At 38.3% G+C, this 17,688-nt stretch overlaps 2 protein-coding genes across 2 annotated transcripts; both read right to left on the reverse strand.

Moving 5' to 3' along the window:
- Nucleotides 1-238: 238 nt before the first annotated feature.
- Nucleotides 239-4,461, reverse strand: LOC127436546 (39S ribosomal protein L42, mitochondrial-like). The gene is made up of 5 exons (XM_051690812.1): nucleotides 4,332-4,461; nucleotides 4,011-4,074; nucleotides 3,709-3,793; nucleotides 482-645; nucleotides 239-379 (listed from the first exon to the last, which is right to left on the reverse strand). Exons 1-5 carry the CDS (start codon nucleotides 4,402-4,404, stop codon nucleotides 334-336), a joined length of 432 nt encoding a protein of 143 aa, XP_051546772.1. The 5' UTR covers nucleotides 4,405-4,461; the 3' UTR covers nucleotides 239-333.
- A 2,039-nt stretch (nucleotides 4,462-6,500) lies between these two features.
- Nucleotides 6,501-17,347, reverse strand: pwp1 (PWP1 homolog, endonuclein). The gene is made up of 15 exons (XM_051690797.1): nucleotides 17,200-17,347; nucleotides 17,066-17,124; nucleotides 15,733-15,914; nucleotides 15,455-15,540; nucleotides 15,228-15,324; nucleotides 15,027-15,137; nucleotides 13,357-13,484; nucleotides 11,579-11,643; nucleotides 11,267-11,363; nucleotides 11,001-11,062; nucleotides 7,511-7,622; nucleotides 7,337-7,427; nucleotides 7,138-7,259; nucleotides 6,902-7,007; nucleotides 6,501-6,801 (listed from the first exon to the last, which is right to left on the reverse strand). Exons 1-15 carry the CDS (start codon nucleotides 17,263-17,265, stop codon nucleotides 6,710-6,712), a joined length of 1,476 nt encoding a protein of 491 aa, XP_051546757.1. The 5' UTR covers nucleotides 17,266-17,347; the 3' UTR covers nucleotides 6,501-6,709.
- Between the last annotated feature and the right edge of the window lie 341 nt (nucleotides 17,348-17,688).

The raw sequence follows: 17,688 nt of genomic DNA on the forward strand, positions 1-17,688 counted from the left end.
TTGCAAACTCATCCCATAGAGAGAGAAAACATAAAAAAACATACTATATTGATTTTTATCCACCTAAACTTCATGTATTAGAATGAGTGAAAATCTAAATTATGGACATGGTCTTATAATTCAACTGCTGTAAAATTATAAGACTTAACTTGACCTTTTAAATTAAAAGTCATTCATATGATTCATATTTCACAAGTTAATGATGTGTCATGAATAAACATAAACACATAACACAGCACCCATTGCTGAAAGGAGTTTATTTAAATGTACAAGTGTAGGTAAAAATAATTTATCCTAAACAGAAATCAGAAAAGACAGGAAAACTATACAGAACTATCTGTCTTTGGGTGGATTTCGGTTTCTGCGTCTTGTGTGATATCTGTCGGGAGAAAGAGAAAACCATTATAAATGCAGAACGCTCTTATTTAACTAAACAATGACGAAACGCTTTGGGTGAGTATTATAAGCAATGTGAACTCACTGTCCGACTGGGTACCAGCGGTGTTTGGTGGTGTAGAACATCTTGCTGAGTTCCTCTATGGTTGGAGCCTGTTTGTTATTTAAAAGCTCTTTACCGAGACGGGCTTTGAGCACCTGCTCGTGTGTCTCTGACTGATCACTGATGGCATCTGGTCTGGGAATCGGCTACAAAAAGACACAAATACATATCTTACTATTATCATTACAACGGTTGGCAAAGTGGTTAATCTCTAAAACCCATAGCGGCCACAGGGGGGTGCTAATCACGAATTATTTGTTATGGTTTTATTCAATAACAACTAGCTTGGGGGCCTGGGTAGCTCAGCGAGTATTGACGCTGTCTACCACCCCTGGAGTCGCAAGTTTGAATCCAGGGTGTGCTGAGTGACTCCAGCCAGGTCTCCTAAGCAACCAAATTGGCCCAGTTGCTAGGGAGGGTAGAATCACATGGGGTAACCTCCTCGTGGTTGTGATTAGTGGTTCTTGCTCTCAATGGGGCGTGTGGTAAGTTGTGCGTGGATCGCGGAAAGTAGCATGAGCCTCCACACGCTGTGAGTCTCCGCGGCGTCATGCACAACGAGTCACGTGATAAGATGCGTGGATTGACGGTCTCAGAAGCGGAGGCAACTGAGACTTGTCCTCCGCCACCCAGATAGAGGTGAGTAACCGCACCACCACGAGGACCTACTAAGTAGTGGGAATTGGGCATTCCAAATTGGGAGAAAAGGGGGGGGGAAATAAATAAAATAAAAATAACCACTAGCTTGATCTTCACAAAATAGGTGTCATTTTAACCTTTTCATGACTAGGGTCTAAATTCCCCTGCAGTGCCCCCTGGAGTGAGTTATTTTTGCACGTGACACTGCACAGCTGGTAGAGGTGTGTGTGTGTGTGTGTGTGTGTGTAATGTAAACAGACTTGGCTGCATGCATCAGATAATCACGCTCGATCAGCATGTTTTCACTGTAGTATACAAGTTTTAAACAGTTATTGTAGTGCTTTTGTGATAGTTTGGCTGTCTGTTTTAAGAAAACAAACGTATTATATGCCTGAAGAGGCTGTTTGAGTTGCTGTTTGTGTGAATGAAAACCACATCCACACCTAACAAGTAGACTTGGCTGCGTGCATGGGAAGATCGCATTTAGATATGATGGCTGTGCAATGTGCATATACAAGCTGTGAACTGTTATCGTGGTACTTTGGTGACAATTAGGCTGTTTGTTACATAAAATAAACTTATTATGTGCTTGAAAAGACTTGAGTAGCTGTTTGTTTGACGAATGACAACCGCTACTAATGTAAACAAATGGCAGCACGCATCAGAGGAAGATCGCGTTTCATGTATTGACTGTGCATATAAGAGTTGTAAACTTTTTTCGTGGTACTTTGGTGATGAGTTGGATGTATGTATATAAAATAAACTTATTCTGTGGTTTAAAAGACTGTATGAGTAACTGTTTGACTGAATATAAATTACAGCGCAGCCTTTGTCGGCGCGAAAGGCGATTTGAATCTGGCAGCTTGCAACATGGCTGTTGCAGAAACACATATGTGTGATGCTACTCTGCGGGGCCCAGTTATTAACCGTCACATATGTGTGACGGTACGTATGAAAGGGTTAAAGCTTAGATTCTTATCTTTAGAATGAATATAGCTGATCTGACCAATTAGATCCATTTTCATAATTTGCAAATTTGCGATCACAACAATCATATTTAGAACCAGTAAAAAGATCAAAAAGATCACACAGCCATGTGTTATATATCATTGTAAAGGTCTTGATTAGTAGAAAACAATTAGCACATTTGTTTCACTCATAGACCAAACTATAGTGAGTGTTATCATGTGAAATCCACATGTATAATAAACAGATAAACAGAATGTGTCACATTTGGTTTATAACTTAATGAAAAATAAATATGATACAAAGCAGCACTTCGTATCAACTTACAACAGATGATTCTGAATCAAACAAGCCCACACGTGTAATATGATGTGCAGATCCTGAAATATTCCTCAAAGAGTGTCATGACAGCTATGGTGGCTAATCGTTAATGGCATCTCTATAGCGACAGTTTCTCTGGGATCGATTCACTGAAACACGCCCTTTGCGTCATAGATGTTTTAGATCGTCCTCATTGGATGTTTAGAGAATGTTAGGAAACAAGCTTGTCCCAGGCGGTTCAGCAGAACCAAAGCGCACATACACAGACTGTGCATAAGAGGGCGCTAAGCGCACACTTTTGTGATAGAATAAGGTGCCCATGTGATCTTTTTTCAATATTATTTATTTGATATACGTTTTTTATTTTATCCCCTTTTCTCCCAATTTGGAACGCCCAATTCCCAGTACTTAATAGGTCCTTGTGGTGGTGCGGTTACTCACATCAATCCGGGTGGCGGAGGACAAGTCTCAGTTGCCTCCGCTTCTGAGACCGTCAATCCGCGCATCTTATCACGTGACTCGTTGTGCATGACACCGCGGAGACTCCCAGCATGTGGAGACTCATGCTACTCTCCACGATCCACACACAACTTACCACACGCCCCGTTGAGAGCGAGAACCACTAATGACGACCACGAGGAGGTTACCTCATGTGACTCTACCCTCCCTAGCAACCAGGCCAATTTGGTTGCTTAGGAGATCTGGCTGGAGTCACTCAGCACGCCCTGGATTCAAACTCACGACTCCAGGGGTGGTAGTCAGCGTCAATACTCGCTGAGATACCCAGGCCCTCTATTTGATATAAGTTTAAGTATTTTTATATTTTTTTAGATGTTTGCATTCATTAGTTTTCAGTTTTTCTGTTTAATAAAACACCTGAACACTTGCTTGGAGAGGTTTTTGGACACATATTAAATAAAGGCCACCTGCATTCCAAATGCTTTAATTTTGATTCTTTTGTAGTATCAAAACAATTTTTGCCAGGTACACTTGACATGTTTTGTGACAACACAAAAGTTATTTTTCTGACTTGTCTTATTTGCATCCTGAGATATATTAGCATTTATTTTCTGTTTGCCCCTTAGAAGGTAAATCTTTCAAAAATGTCTTCAGGGTGTAATGCAATATTTGGAAGGCTGATGGTTCCATCCCTGCAAAGAGCAAGCAATGAGCCATCTACTGTAAGTCGCTTTGCATAAATAATTAGGCTACTTATATATAAATGACTATTTATGGATATCTAATAATCCATGAGGATTGATGTGGGGTCATATGATATCTACCTGTGTGAGTTCATAGGGTACATCTACCAACGGGTGAAAACATACTATTGTTTTGCCATCAGATGTCACTCCAATTTCCACATTGCTGAAACATGACACAGATCACACATACATAATGTTAATGCAATAATAAGCACCTTGATACATCGGCATGCACCATTACACAACTAAGTTTTTTTATTAAGTGAATTACATATTAAGGCAAATGGTTAAGTATAATTTTAGGCATGCACTACAGTTATAAGACAGACAGGCATATTAAATTGACAGTATTTTGTATTGCACAGAATAAAAACACTCACCAGTTGTCGTCAATGGATGGAGCTCCAACAGTAGACTTATTATGAGATGACAGAAAAGTTCCAGCTATTAAATTAAAAATACAGTGTCAGTGCACAGTAAATCTCTGTTCTGCTCTTTTGCATGAAAACACACACATGCCACAGATTCTCTATTTTACAGGGACACTGATATGACAATCCCTCATTAATAAGATCAGAGGTTTTACAGTACAGCACAGTGAAGCCCATCGCAGTAGTACGTATATTTAGCTACAGCACATTACAATGGATACACTTACACATTCAGACACTATTTGTAATTGTTTTTTTGTACCAGCTTACCTCTAAATTGTCTTATATTTCTGCTAACTCGATTAAACAAATAACCCAGCCTGCTGACATGACCCAACGCCATGTTTTCTTGAGATTGTAATGCGTGAAACGCCCTCTAGCGGACAACTTGGACACAACAACGTCATGTCTGCATCTGCCCTTCTATTCAATTTATTTTAGTGTGCAACACAAAATTCCTCCGGGTAGGAAACAAACAGAGGGTCAAATTTTTTAATATTTTCCAAAATTGCAAATATTTAGATAGATAAACAATCGAAGTAGGCCCAGTTAAGCCCAATAAAATGCACAGCAAAAATAAACAATATTTTGATGACGCGAATTAGTTTCGAAATTGATATTGGGAAGATCCCATTCAGTTGCTTCATTAAAGGTATAGTACACCCAAAAATTAAAATTCTCTCATCATTCACTCACCCTCATGCCATCACAGATGCGTGTCTTTCATCTTCTGTACTCAAATGAAGATTTTTAGAAGAATATCTCAGCTCTTTTGGTCCATACAACGCAAGTGAATGGGTGCCAAAATTTTTAAGCTCAAAAAGTCAGCATAAAAGTAATCCGTACGACTCCAGTGGTTAGATCAATGTTTCAGAAGCAACATGATAGGTGTGAGTGAGAAACGGATCACTTTCACAGTCTTCTTCTTCCAGACTTAAATATTGATCTGTTTCTCACCCACACCTATCATTTCACTTCTAAAGACGTGGATTAAACCACTGGAGTCTTACAGATTACTTTTATGATGCTGTTATGTGCTTTTTGGAGTGTCAACATTTTGGCACCCATTCCACTTGCATTGTATGGTCCTACAGAGCTGAAATATTCTTCTAAAAATCTTCATTTGTGTTCTGCAGAAGAAAGTCATACACATCTGGGATGGCAGGAGGGTGAGTACATGACGAGCGAATTTTCATTTCTGGGTGAACTAAACCTTAAACCATAGCTTTCATAGCAATTTCAAAAAATCATTAGTTGCTTATTTGTGTAGTAATATTAACCACTTGATCATTTAAATTGAGTTAAATAATTCTTACATACCAATTATTACCTGCAGTACCGCTGAGGTCCATTGGATGGCAGCAAAACACAGATAAAAACATCTATAGATCAGGGATTTCTTTAATTAAAACCCTGTATTTCTGTATAATAATTGATTGAGTTCTATGGTCTTTGGTATTTATATATACTATTAATCTAATAGTGTAATCAGAAAATGCCATAAGTGTTCCATATATCAAAAAATTCAATTCTTATATCTGATCCAGATTTTCCCAATAATTTGAACAATTTGGGTTAAATAAAATGGTGAAATAAGAACAAGTAATATCATTACACATAGTCCTAGATTTCAATTAATTTTCAGGGAAAATATTTAAATTATTTGAAGAATGATAATAGAACACGGTACCCTGCAGTACCTCAGCAGCCCACTAGATGGCAGGAGAACTGCCACAACAATAAACCAAATCAATAAAGATGATTTGGATAAATTAATAATGTTTAAGCTCTGAGTGTAAATTTTTTTGTTTGACAGCTGATTTCATATTTATGACGACTGATTATGATCAGTCCCCACTAGCGGTCTTATTATCACAGTCAAATGAAGAAGCATTTTTGCCCTTCTATTCAATTAATTTCTATTACGACGTAACGCTTCTGTGCAACACAGATATTCGTCCGGGTATGAAACGGTCCGTTTGAATGGCTGCGCCTGCCACAGCTGTCTAATATTTTCCAAAATTTCAGCAATATTTAGATTAGAGAAAATATGCTTATTCAGGTAAAAAATTAAAATGATAACAAACTGACGGCCTCCTGCAATACCGCTGAGGTCCACTAGAGGGCAGCACAAATTCAGGTTGCGCAGCTAAGCCATAAAGACTTCTTAAAGATAATTTTTTTTTTTCATTTAATCCAATATCTGTTAATTTCTGGAAACCTTAAAGCATTTCATTTATATAAGTTTAGAATAGTAAATAGTTTATCATACATTTTCCAACAACTGACTAATACTGAGCAAAATAGTTCTCTAAAATTCATTCATTCAAATGGCATTGGGTAGTTTTATTAACTGTTCTTTTCTTAACAGCAATTTCAAAATACCAGCAATGGAAAGTTAGCAACAAAATATATTTATCATTATTTATCAAGCTCCAATGACATGATGATTTGTTTTTTATTTTTGCCCCTCATACAGGAAAAAAAAGGCAGCAAAAATCTGATAAACACTCCATCTGATGTCATAAATATGCTCCATTAATAAACACAGTCGCTTTTCGTCTCATTGGCTATGAACCGACCATCCATCAAAGTCTATATGCTGGGAATCCATTGCACACTTTTGGAGGCAGAGTCAGAAACGGTTGCTAGGAGACCTCCATTTCAGATGTGCCACTAGTGGAAGCACCAGATACTGTGTTTGCCACCAAACGTTCCTGACTGCCGAAAACCTCCGCCACTGGAGATGAAAGTAATGAGAGTGTTATGGGCAACGCACAATCATATTGTAATAATCATAATCACACACAATGAGAAAACGGGTGGCAAGAGTTTTATACCGGTAGCTACATCACTGATGTCCCACACACGCAGTCCGTCCCTCTGTCCTCCAAACGCAAACATGAATGGAAGATCAGGACAGCAGGAGCCACAGAAAAGGACACCCTGATAAAGACAGTCCTGCATACTCACACACTGATACTACAGTATATAGAGACTGAAAGCAGTCGCTTTTTGTTACTGAAAATTACAGCATGTTTAAATTTTATTTGCTCCCTTTAAGTATCTACTGTACCATCTTCATATCTCTGGAGTGGATGAGGTTTGGTTTGTTTCCTAGTATATCCCAGATTTTCACATGTTTGTCTGCGGAGGACGTGACAAGACAGCCACGGATCTGACTGCTCAAATCCATCCCTACAACACACATCAGATGATAATTAGATACTTCAATGTGATCTGAGACTGTGATACACAAGGTTTCTCCAACCCACCTGACACCTCTCCATCGTGAGCCCTTAGTGTGAACACGGGTTTATCAGAGCGAGCGTCCAGACAGTAAATGAAGCCATCCTCTGTGCTCACCTGCAACATGCATGAATGCAAAGTTACATCAGACAGAACTACTAGAATTCACAAACTGTCCACCAAACTGCACAACAGCTCACCAGGAAGTTACATGGAGAGAAATGGTCCCAGGTCACTCGCTCCACTTGCCCGCTGAAGCGCCAGACACGATGGCTGTCATTTGGACTGCGGCAGTCGTACAGGATCGCAGACCTGTGACACGCACAGCTCTGATTGGTCAGATTCAGATGCATGCTGAGCTCATATTGTGACTAGAGATAGACTGATATATCGGTTTTACCGATTAATTGGTGCCGATAGTTGCATTTTTGGAACAATTGGTTATCGGCAAAACTCAACGGCAATATATTTTTCTTTAATTCTTACGTGTTCCTCCTCAGAAGGATTCTACAGTCTTTCAATATTGAGCATGTTTGGGGCCTGGGTAGCTCAGTGGTAAAGACGCTGGCTATCATCCATGGAGTTCGCTAGTTCAAATCCCAGGGTGTGCTGAGTGACTCCAGCCAGGTCTCCAAAGCAACCAAATTGGCCCGGTTGCTAGGGAGGGTAGAGTCACATGGGGTAACCTCGTGGTCGCTATAATGTGGTTCGTTCTCGGTGGGGCGCGTAGTGAGTTGAGCGCGGATGCCACGGTGGATGGCGTGAAGCCTCCACACGCGCTATGTCTCCGTGGTAACGCCCTCAACAAGCCACGTGATAAGATGTGCGGGTTGACGGTCTCAGACGTGGAGGCAACTGAGATTCGTCCTCCGCCACCCGGATTGAGACGAATCACTACGCGATCACGAGGACTTAAAAGCGCACTGGGAACTGGGCATTCCAAATTGCGTGAAAAAAGGGAAAAATCCCCCCCAAAAAATATTGAGCATGTTTGCATCGATTATGCTTAATAATCAGACAATGTGTGTGGTCATGTAAACTCATTAAGCAGCTTCAGAATAAACCGATCAACACAGGTCGATTTTTGCCCATAACCTTAATTTTGCGTTGCATGTTCTTATCAGCATATACAATGTGTGCAGGTGTTGTGCGCATGACTGTTTATGTTATGACGTCAAAAGCAGAAAATAACCAGATGATTTTAAGTTGTTTTATTGCGTTACCAGTTTATTGGTTTGTGTGTAAACTTGTAAAATGATTGATTTCAATAAACTGATTTTTGGTAGTTAACGGAGTATTGGTGTATATGTAAATGCTCTCACTGACGATATTCATCCATATTTTTATCCTCACTTCAATGCATTTTTTGTTATTTTGATTAGATACATCAAAAATGTTTAAACTGAAGCAAGAACATGCAAAGAAAAATGCGACTACATGGAAAAGTGCCTCGTCTGCACATACACTGTGTCTTTAACTTTATATCTTGTGAATAATAATAAAAAAAAAAATAAAATACAAAACTCATCTGGTGAAATATATAGTATGTACTGATATATATATATATACAGGTGCATCTCAATAAATTAGAATGTTGTGGAAAAGTTCATTTATTTCAGTAATTCAACTCAAACTGTGAAACTCGTGTATTAAATCAATTCAATGCACACAGACTGAAGTAGTTTAAGTCTTTGGTTCTTTTAATTGTGATGATTTTGGCTCACATTTAACAAAAACCCACCAATTCACTATCTCAAAAAATTAGAATATGGTGACATGCCAATCAGCTAATCAACTCAAAACACCTGCAAAGGTTTCCTGAGCCTTCAAAATGGTCTCTCAGTTTGGTTCACTAGGCTACACAATCATGGGGAAGACTGCTGATCTGACAGTTGTCCAGAAGACAATCATTGACACCCTTCACAAGGAGGGTAAGCCACAAACATTCATTGCCAAAGAAGCTGGCTGTTCACAGAGTGCTGTATCCAAGCATGTTAACAGAAAGTTGAGTGGAAGGAAAAAGTGTGGAAGAAAAAGATGCACAACCAACCGAGAGAACCGCAGCCTTATGAGGATTGTCAAGCAAAATCGATTCAAGAATTTGGGTGAACTTCACAAGGAATGGACTGAGGCTGGGGTCAAGGCATCAAGAGCCACCACACACAGACATGTCAAGGAATTTGGCTACAGTTGTCGTATTCCTCTTGTTAAGCCACTCCTGAACCACAGACAACGTCAGAGGCGTCTTACCTGGGCTAAGGAGAAGAAGAACTGGACTGTTGCCCAGTGGTCCAAAGTCCTCTTTTCAGATGAGAGCAAGTTTTGTATTTCATTTGGAAACCAAGGTCCTAGAGTCTGGAGGAAGGGTGGAGAAGCTCATAGCCCAAGTTGCTTGAAGTCCAGTGTTAAGTTTCCACAGTCTGTGATGATTTGGGGTGCAATGTCATCTGCTGGTGTTGGTCCATTGTGTTTTTTGAAAACCAAAGTCACTGCACCCGTTTACCAAGAAATTTTGGAGCACTTCATGCTTCCTTCTGCTGACCAGCTTTTTAAAGATGCTGATTTCATTTTCCAGCAGGATTTGGCACCTGCCCACACTGCCAAAAGCACCAAAAGTTGGTTAAATGACCATGGTGTTGGTGTGCTTGACTGGCCAGCAAACTCACCAGACCTGAACCCCATAGAGAATCTATGGGGTATTGTCAAGAGGAAAATGAGAAACAAGAGACCAAAAAATGCAGATGAGCTGAAGGCCACTGTCAAAGAAACCTGGGCTTCCATACCACCTCAGCAGTGCCACAAACTGATCACCTCCATGCCATGCCGAATTGAGGCAGTAATTAAAGCAAAAGGAGCCCCTACCAAGTATTGAGTACATATACAGTAAATGAACATACTTTCCAGAAGGCCAACAATTCACTAAAAATGTTTTTTTTTATTGGTCTTATGATGTATTCTAATTTTTTGAGATAGTGAATTGGTGGGTTTTTGTTAAATGTGAGCCAAAATCATCACAATTAAAAGAACCAAAGACTTAAACTACTTCAGTCTGTGTGCATTGAATTGATTTAATACACGAGTTTCACAATTTGAGTTGAATTACTGAAATAAATGAACTTTTCCACGACATTCTAATTTATTGAGATGCACCTGTATATATATATATATATATATATATATATATATATATATATATATATATATATATACACACACACACAAAATCCTTAATCTGGTGAATATATAGGCTATAAAAAGCTTAATTTGGTAAATACTTAAATATAGAGCGTTGTAAAGGAGCCAAGTGTGCGTCATTTCAAAATAAGAGTCCTGAAATAAGTACGTGTATTTCGGGTTTGTTTAAAGTTAAAAGTCCCGCGTTATGCACCGAATCTTCATTTTTGTTTGATTATTATTGCGATTTTGGTTGCACGATAAACTGCCACTGGGATTTTATTAATTTTGGACTCTTGCAACCTCTATGTTTGTGCCCGCCATAGTAATGAAAGACTAAAAATGTTTTTAACATCCTATAAATAGTGTTTTTTAGCTATCGCCCGGTTAATCGGTTATAGTTTTTCCCACCACCTTAGTTATCGTTTCAGCAAAATCCACTATCGGTCCACCTCTACCAGTGACGCATTTTGCGTGATGTCATCAGCAGAATGGGGGGTAAACAGCTCTACATACTTGTCATATGATCCAGAGATGAGTGTCTGGGCCTCAAACGGGTGAAACTTCAGTGTCTGAACCTGAAACAGAAGAGAAACCGTGCTGCTGGAATCTGGACGGGTAAAACTCAATTACTACACTTGGAGTACCTGATTCTGATTGGTCAATCATGGTATTCTGCAGTTGAATATTTCTATATATTGACCACTAAACTGTATAATGTTATCCAAGGTAACTGTGTATTATTCCTTATATATTACATGATTAAACTGCTGTGTTTGTACCTTATCTGTGTGTTTTGTGAGAGTTGCGGCTGGTTTTCCCTGCTCAAGATCCCACAGAATCACAGTTTCATCCGCAGATGCACTCGCCAGAACATTCCTGCACAGATACAACCACCGTCAGTATGAAACTCTGACCACCTGTTCTCATAAACTCTAGAATAATCTTTCACATCAGACGTGCTTGTCTTAAAACCTTAGATTTTATGCTGGAGTCAGAGCAATGAAAATGATGTTAATAATGCGCAACAGAAATAACCTTGTTTTATATTCATGAAAACTTTGGCACACTGCGATTTAGAAAAGACGTCTCACCTGACCAGTTTGTTCCAGGACAGATCCAGTACAGCATCAGTATGGCCGTCAATGGACTCAGCAGCCTTGCAGAAAACAAACACATTATGGTTCTGATCCAATAAACCACTCAGACATCAAAATACATTACATTTTTTAATGTTCAAAAGCATTCCTCTAAAGCATTCTTCCACCCAACTGCATCGAAATACTAGAGGTAGACCGATATATCGGTTTTACCGATTAATCGGTGCTGATAGTTGCATTTTGGGACTATCGGTTATCGGTCGAAAATGTATGCTGTTAGTTTCTTCCTCTGTGTTCGGCGCAGGAGGATTCTGCAGTTCGAACGGCTTGGTTCTGAAGTATAACAGTGGCCTTTAGAGGTGAAACGATCACTGACAACTCGTGGGGATTTGCTGTAACAAAATCTTTCATTACTGTCAATATTCATCCCTATTTTATCCGCACTTCAATCCACATTTTGTTATTTTGATTAAATAATCAAGTGTTGTAAAGTGAAGTGAGAGCATGCAACTCTATAGAAACGCGCACCGTCAGCACACACATTGTGTCTCCAACTTCATATCTTGTGAAGAATAATAATAGACCTTATTCCTCATTAAACCTCATCTGGTGAAATAAACATAAAAATATACATAATATACAAAACCCTTCGTCTGTTGAATATATTGGCTATAAAATGCTAACTTCAGTTAATACTTAAAGGGACAGTTCACCCAAAAATGAAAATTCTCTCATGATTTACTCACCCTGATGCCATGCCAGATGTGAATTATTATTTTTCTTTTTCTGCAGAACACAAATTAAGATTTTTAGAAAAATATCTCAGCTCTGTAGGTCCATACAATGCAAGTGGATGGGTGCCAACATTTTAAGGCATAATAAAGGCAGCATAAAAGTAATCCATACAACTCCAGTGTTTTTATACATATCTTCAAAAGTAATATGATAGGTGTGGGTGATAAACAGATCAATATTTAAATCCTCTTCTGCTAGAAATTCTTCTCCTTGCCCAGTAGGAGGCGATATGCATGAATAAACTGAATCACCAAAAACTCAGGAATGTGAAGACTTACTGAGTAGAGAGGAGAATTTATCATAAAAAAAGGACTTAATTATTGATCTGTTTCTCACACACACCTAGAATATCACTTATGAAGACATTGATTAAATCACTGGAATCTTATGAATTGCTTTTATGCTGACTATTGCTTCAAAATGTTGGCACCCATTCACTTGCATTGTATGGACCTACAGAGCTGAGATATTCTTCTAAAAATCTTCATTTGTGTTCAGCAGAAGAAAGAAAGTCACACACATCTGGGATGGCATGAGGGCGAGTAAATGATGAAAGAATTTTCATTTTTGCGTGAACTGTCCCTTTAAAAATAGATAAATGTAACAGCCAAGTCTCTGTCATTTCAAAATAACAGTCCCCATTATAGTTAAAAGTCCCACGCTATGCACCAAATCAGAATAATGACTATTATTGGCATTTTGATTGCACTATAAACTTAAATTGTGATTTTATTTATTTTGGACTCTTGTTACCTCTTTGTCTGTGCCCGTCATAGTAAGGAAAGACATTTTTAACATTATATAAATCGATTTTAAAAACTATCGGCCAATTAATCTGTAATATAACCTTAATTATTAGTATCGACAAAATCCATTATCGGTCGACCTCTTTCTTAAATGACTCATTGTTAGCAGTGAGGCACTATCATGACTAAGTTTAGCAGAACTGTATAAAACGGTTTAGTTTGATGAAGCACCTTCTTTGCTTTCTTCTTCTTTTTCTTCTTCTTGCAGCCAAGTGAGAACGCCGGTTCCAAACAATCCACAACATCCAGATCCCAGACGTCAATCACAGGCGTCATGTTTCCAACCGCCGCATAATTCCCTACACAAGTCAGAGGGAAACTCTTTATATTTCTACAGAATTCAGTTCTACACATTTCCTATGCATTGCACTTTCATTCATTAAATATTTTGGCTTGTTTTTAGGGCTGGGATACGTAATGCATTATTTCATTCCTGATCCTTCATTAATGTTTTTCCCACTTTCTGTGGCATTTATAATTTTCCAGGAGGTACACGCTCTACTCGACTGCACAAAAACGAACTGTGTGGAGCAGTGCACGCTTATTCATTATGCGCAACGGGCATAACAAAAACAGGAGCGGATTTACTGTAGAGAGAATGGAGACTTCACCCGCAAGTGGTGAACCAGACGCGGAAGAGATACGGGCAAACTGCTGTATTTCTTTACATTGCCCAAAACCATGTGAATGTGTCCATGATAAAGACTGAACAGCAGCCAGAGAAAATAATAGTTTTATGATTTTAATCTTCAGCTTTCAATATGTTTTGTCCCTGTACTGTATGTATAGTGTCTAATAATGCATTGGCAATGTACACTTAAAGGGACAGTTCACCCAAATTCTCTCACCATTCCCTCACCCTCATGCCATTCCCAGATGTATGACTTTCTTCTGCAGAACACAAACAAAGATTTTCAGAGGAATATTTCAGCTCTCTAGATCCATACAATGCAAATGAATGTGTGACCAGAACTTTGTAGCTCAAAAAGCACATAAAGGCAGCATAAAAGTAATCCATACGACTCCAGTGGTTAAATCCATACCTTCAGAAGTGATATAACAGGTGTGGTATTTTTTCTTCTTCTCTAAATCTCCACTTTCACTTTTACATCTGAAAGTCACATATGGTGGCTGTTTAGTGTTACTTTCACATCTGAAAGTGAAACTGGAGATTTAGAGTAAAAAAGGACTTAATTATTGATCTGCTTCTCACCCACACCTATCATATCACTTCTGAAGACATGGATTTAACCACTGGAGTTTTATAGATTACTTTTATGCTGCCTTTATGTGATTTTTGGAGCTACAAAGGTCTGTAGGTCCTTGCATTGTATGGACCTACAGAGCTGAGATATTTCTCTAGAAATCTGTGTGTTATGCCGAAGAAATAAAGTCATACACATCTGGGATGGCATGAGGGCGAGTAAATGATGAGAGTTTCTTTTACACTTGCAATTGAATTATAAAGTAAATATATTTATGATTATATTTTTATTTTTGTTTTAATGTACCATGATTAATCGCGATCAATAACAAAAATATGATTAATTCGTTTAAAAAATGTAATCGATCCACAGACCTACTTATTTTACAATGATAAGAGTGCAGTATTTGCAGCTCTGTTTAACACATTTGGACATATTTACATCCATTCCACAGAATTACACCCATTTTTCCCTAACAATCAGCAGAGAAAACGGATTCCACGTGGGCCCCTTTACAGCCACAAGTAATATTTTTTTTTAAACCCATGTTCTTAGTTCTTTTTCAATCAATTAAACTCTAAATTGAGCTTTCCTTTCTTATAAGTGTCATGAAAGATCATGAATATTAAAGTTCACCTTGTCCTTCCTCGGGGTTGGGGTCAAAGTTCAGCCACTCCACACACAGAGGGTACGCAGGCAGCAGAATGTCATGATGCACATAAAGAGAGTCTTCCTGTGAATTATACACTGAAAACACACACACACACATACAGAACACTGAATGAACATTCAGAAGCGACTGAGGAGACTAGTGAGTGAGTGAGAGCCGCTGGTTACCATATATCTCCAGGTTACAGCAGTCTTTCTCTGCCCGTCCAGCTAAAATCAAGTTATCAGAGGGTTTGATCTGAAAATCTTCTCGCTCGTACTGATCCTACAAAACACATTAGAGATCAATCACACTACTCTGCCTGTCAGTCAGTCTTTATAAACACTTTATAGACTTATTTAAATCTGTCAATGCTCCTAGTGTGTGTGTGCATGTATATGTGTTAACATCTTACTGTGTCTTTGATGGTGACGTAAGGATCTTCTTCATTGGTCCCAAACACTGTCAATCCTGCCAAACTGTCTCCAAGATTTGTTGCGGCTGCATCATAAGCGAGAAGTAAAGTGCTTACACTCAGGACACCAACCCAAAATGGCTTATTTCTAATTGTCTGCGCATATTAAGCTGTGATAGAAACTAATTTAACATTAAACAAAAAGTATGTAGTTCAGCTTTAAGGACAGGAAATTCTGACAGCAAGTTTGAATCAGATACTGTTTGTCGGTCACATACCGATGTCCTCTTCATCATATCTGTCGAGGCCGTACTCTGCAAGCTCATCATCCTCCTCTGCTTCATTTTCATCCTTCTCTTCTTTTATATCTTCACTCGCAGAAAGAGCTGCTGCTGCTGTTTCCTCACTGGCGTCCAGACCGCTCACACCTTCATCATCCTCTTCCTCATCATCACGCTCCCTGAGAAATCAGACAATTTTGTGAAGTTATTCATTTACACTGAATTTCCCCTTTGCAAAGATTTGACCCATTTTGAATTATAACTTTTTCAGTCATTCATGAATACTAGTATAATATTAAATAATGGTTTTATATTGATCTATTTAAACAATTAGACTAGTTTTAATCTACAATTTTCTCCAATATGACAAAAACCACTGATACCCAGCATATTTTTTTTTTTTCATATACTAAATGCTAAGGGGAACTTTTTGGGGGGATTATCACAGTCTGGGATATGTCAATGATTAGCAACAACACTGATTTTGATGCATTATTATTATTTGTGCAACATCAGATTAAAAAATAAATAAAAAAAAAATAAAAAAAAAAATCACACTCAGGACCTTAGAGGACAAAAATGTCAGCGTTAAAACACTGCCATAAAAATATTATATATTAATATTATTTTCCACTTTCAATTAGTTTTTTTTTTTTTTTTACCAACATCAGTCCTGATCATAACTACCAAATATTCATTCATTTCAGGATTTTTACCCTTTAAATGCCAGTTTGTTTACATAATGTCACTGTTGTTTTTTTTTACACACACACACACACACAAATTTCTCAATACACACATACAAAACACTCTGACATCCATACCAACACACCCACACAATTTTAGCTGCATCATTTATTCAGTTGGCCTGCAGTGTTCTATAATATAGCAAACAGAGAATAGGGGAAAAGCTTGTATTTGCTCCATAAGCTAAACATGAGAAAAATGGCGCCATCTGGTGGAAAATATGAAACATTTAAATTTTGAAGCCAGGCCTCCGGAATGAAAGCATAATATCATAGAATTCGTGATTTTATACTTTAATGGCACTGAGCTCAAATATTGCAGTTTTAATGGGTTTCAATGGGAACATTTTTGTCCTGAAGGTCCTGAGTGTAACTGTTTTGTGTACACAGTGTATTATAGATGTATTATAGGAACTGAGGTTGAAATATCAAAATTCCCCCCAAAATACACACCTTTGGCAACAATTATGCAGTTGGCATTAACACAGCCAAAATGATCGAAAAAACTAAAATGAAAAAGACAAAAATGTCCCGAAGGACGCACAAGGGTTTAGTCTGAATAGGTAATAACAATGAGATCTGACCTCAACTCCTCTTTGGCTTCTGATATGATGCGCTGCAGCTCTTCTTTGCTCAACTCAACCTGTGATTATGATCTGAGTTATTATGTGTTGATCTATAAAAACAGACAGTATAAACACAATCCTGTGACACTCACTTTATCTGGCGTTTCTTTAGCGACCCCGCGCTTCACCCAGCCGACACAAGTTATCTGAGAGCTCATAGTTTATTTATTCAGATTTAATGCCACAACTGAAGCAACATACAACACGATGATTTCACCCACGAGTTCTCATGCTCGCTGCGTCGCGTAATGACGACGTCACGCTGAGGCCGAGTCACTAAAGTAAATATGAAGAGCATTCGCAAATGTTTGATAATGTGGTGGATGCGAAAAGCTACACCTACATATTATTTCTGGGCTTTTATCAAATGGAAACTTTCTAAGTTAGTCATATTTGCTAATTACTAAAATGTGTGGGAATATTTATTACATAAACCTTTGGTAACCCTTTAATGCATAGGTCTTTAGTTCATTCCACCCCTGCACATCATCCATTTTTTGGAGTTATGCCCACACCTCTTTAGTATTCCTCAACCCTTATCTTCTGTTTAGTGCAATATATATACACACAATATATACAGT

This window comes from Myxocyprinus asiaticus, chromosome 47 (assembly GCF_019703515.2).
Source record: "Myxocyprinus asiaticus isolate MX2 ecotype Aquarium Trade chromosome 47, UBuf_Myxa_2, whole genome shotgun sequence".
Classification (NCBI taxonomy): Eukaryota; Metazoa; Chordata; class Actinopteri; order Cypriniformes; family Catostomidae; genus Myxocyprinus; species Myxocyprinus asiaticus.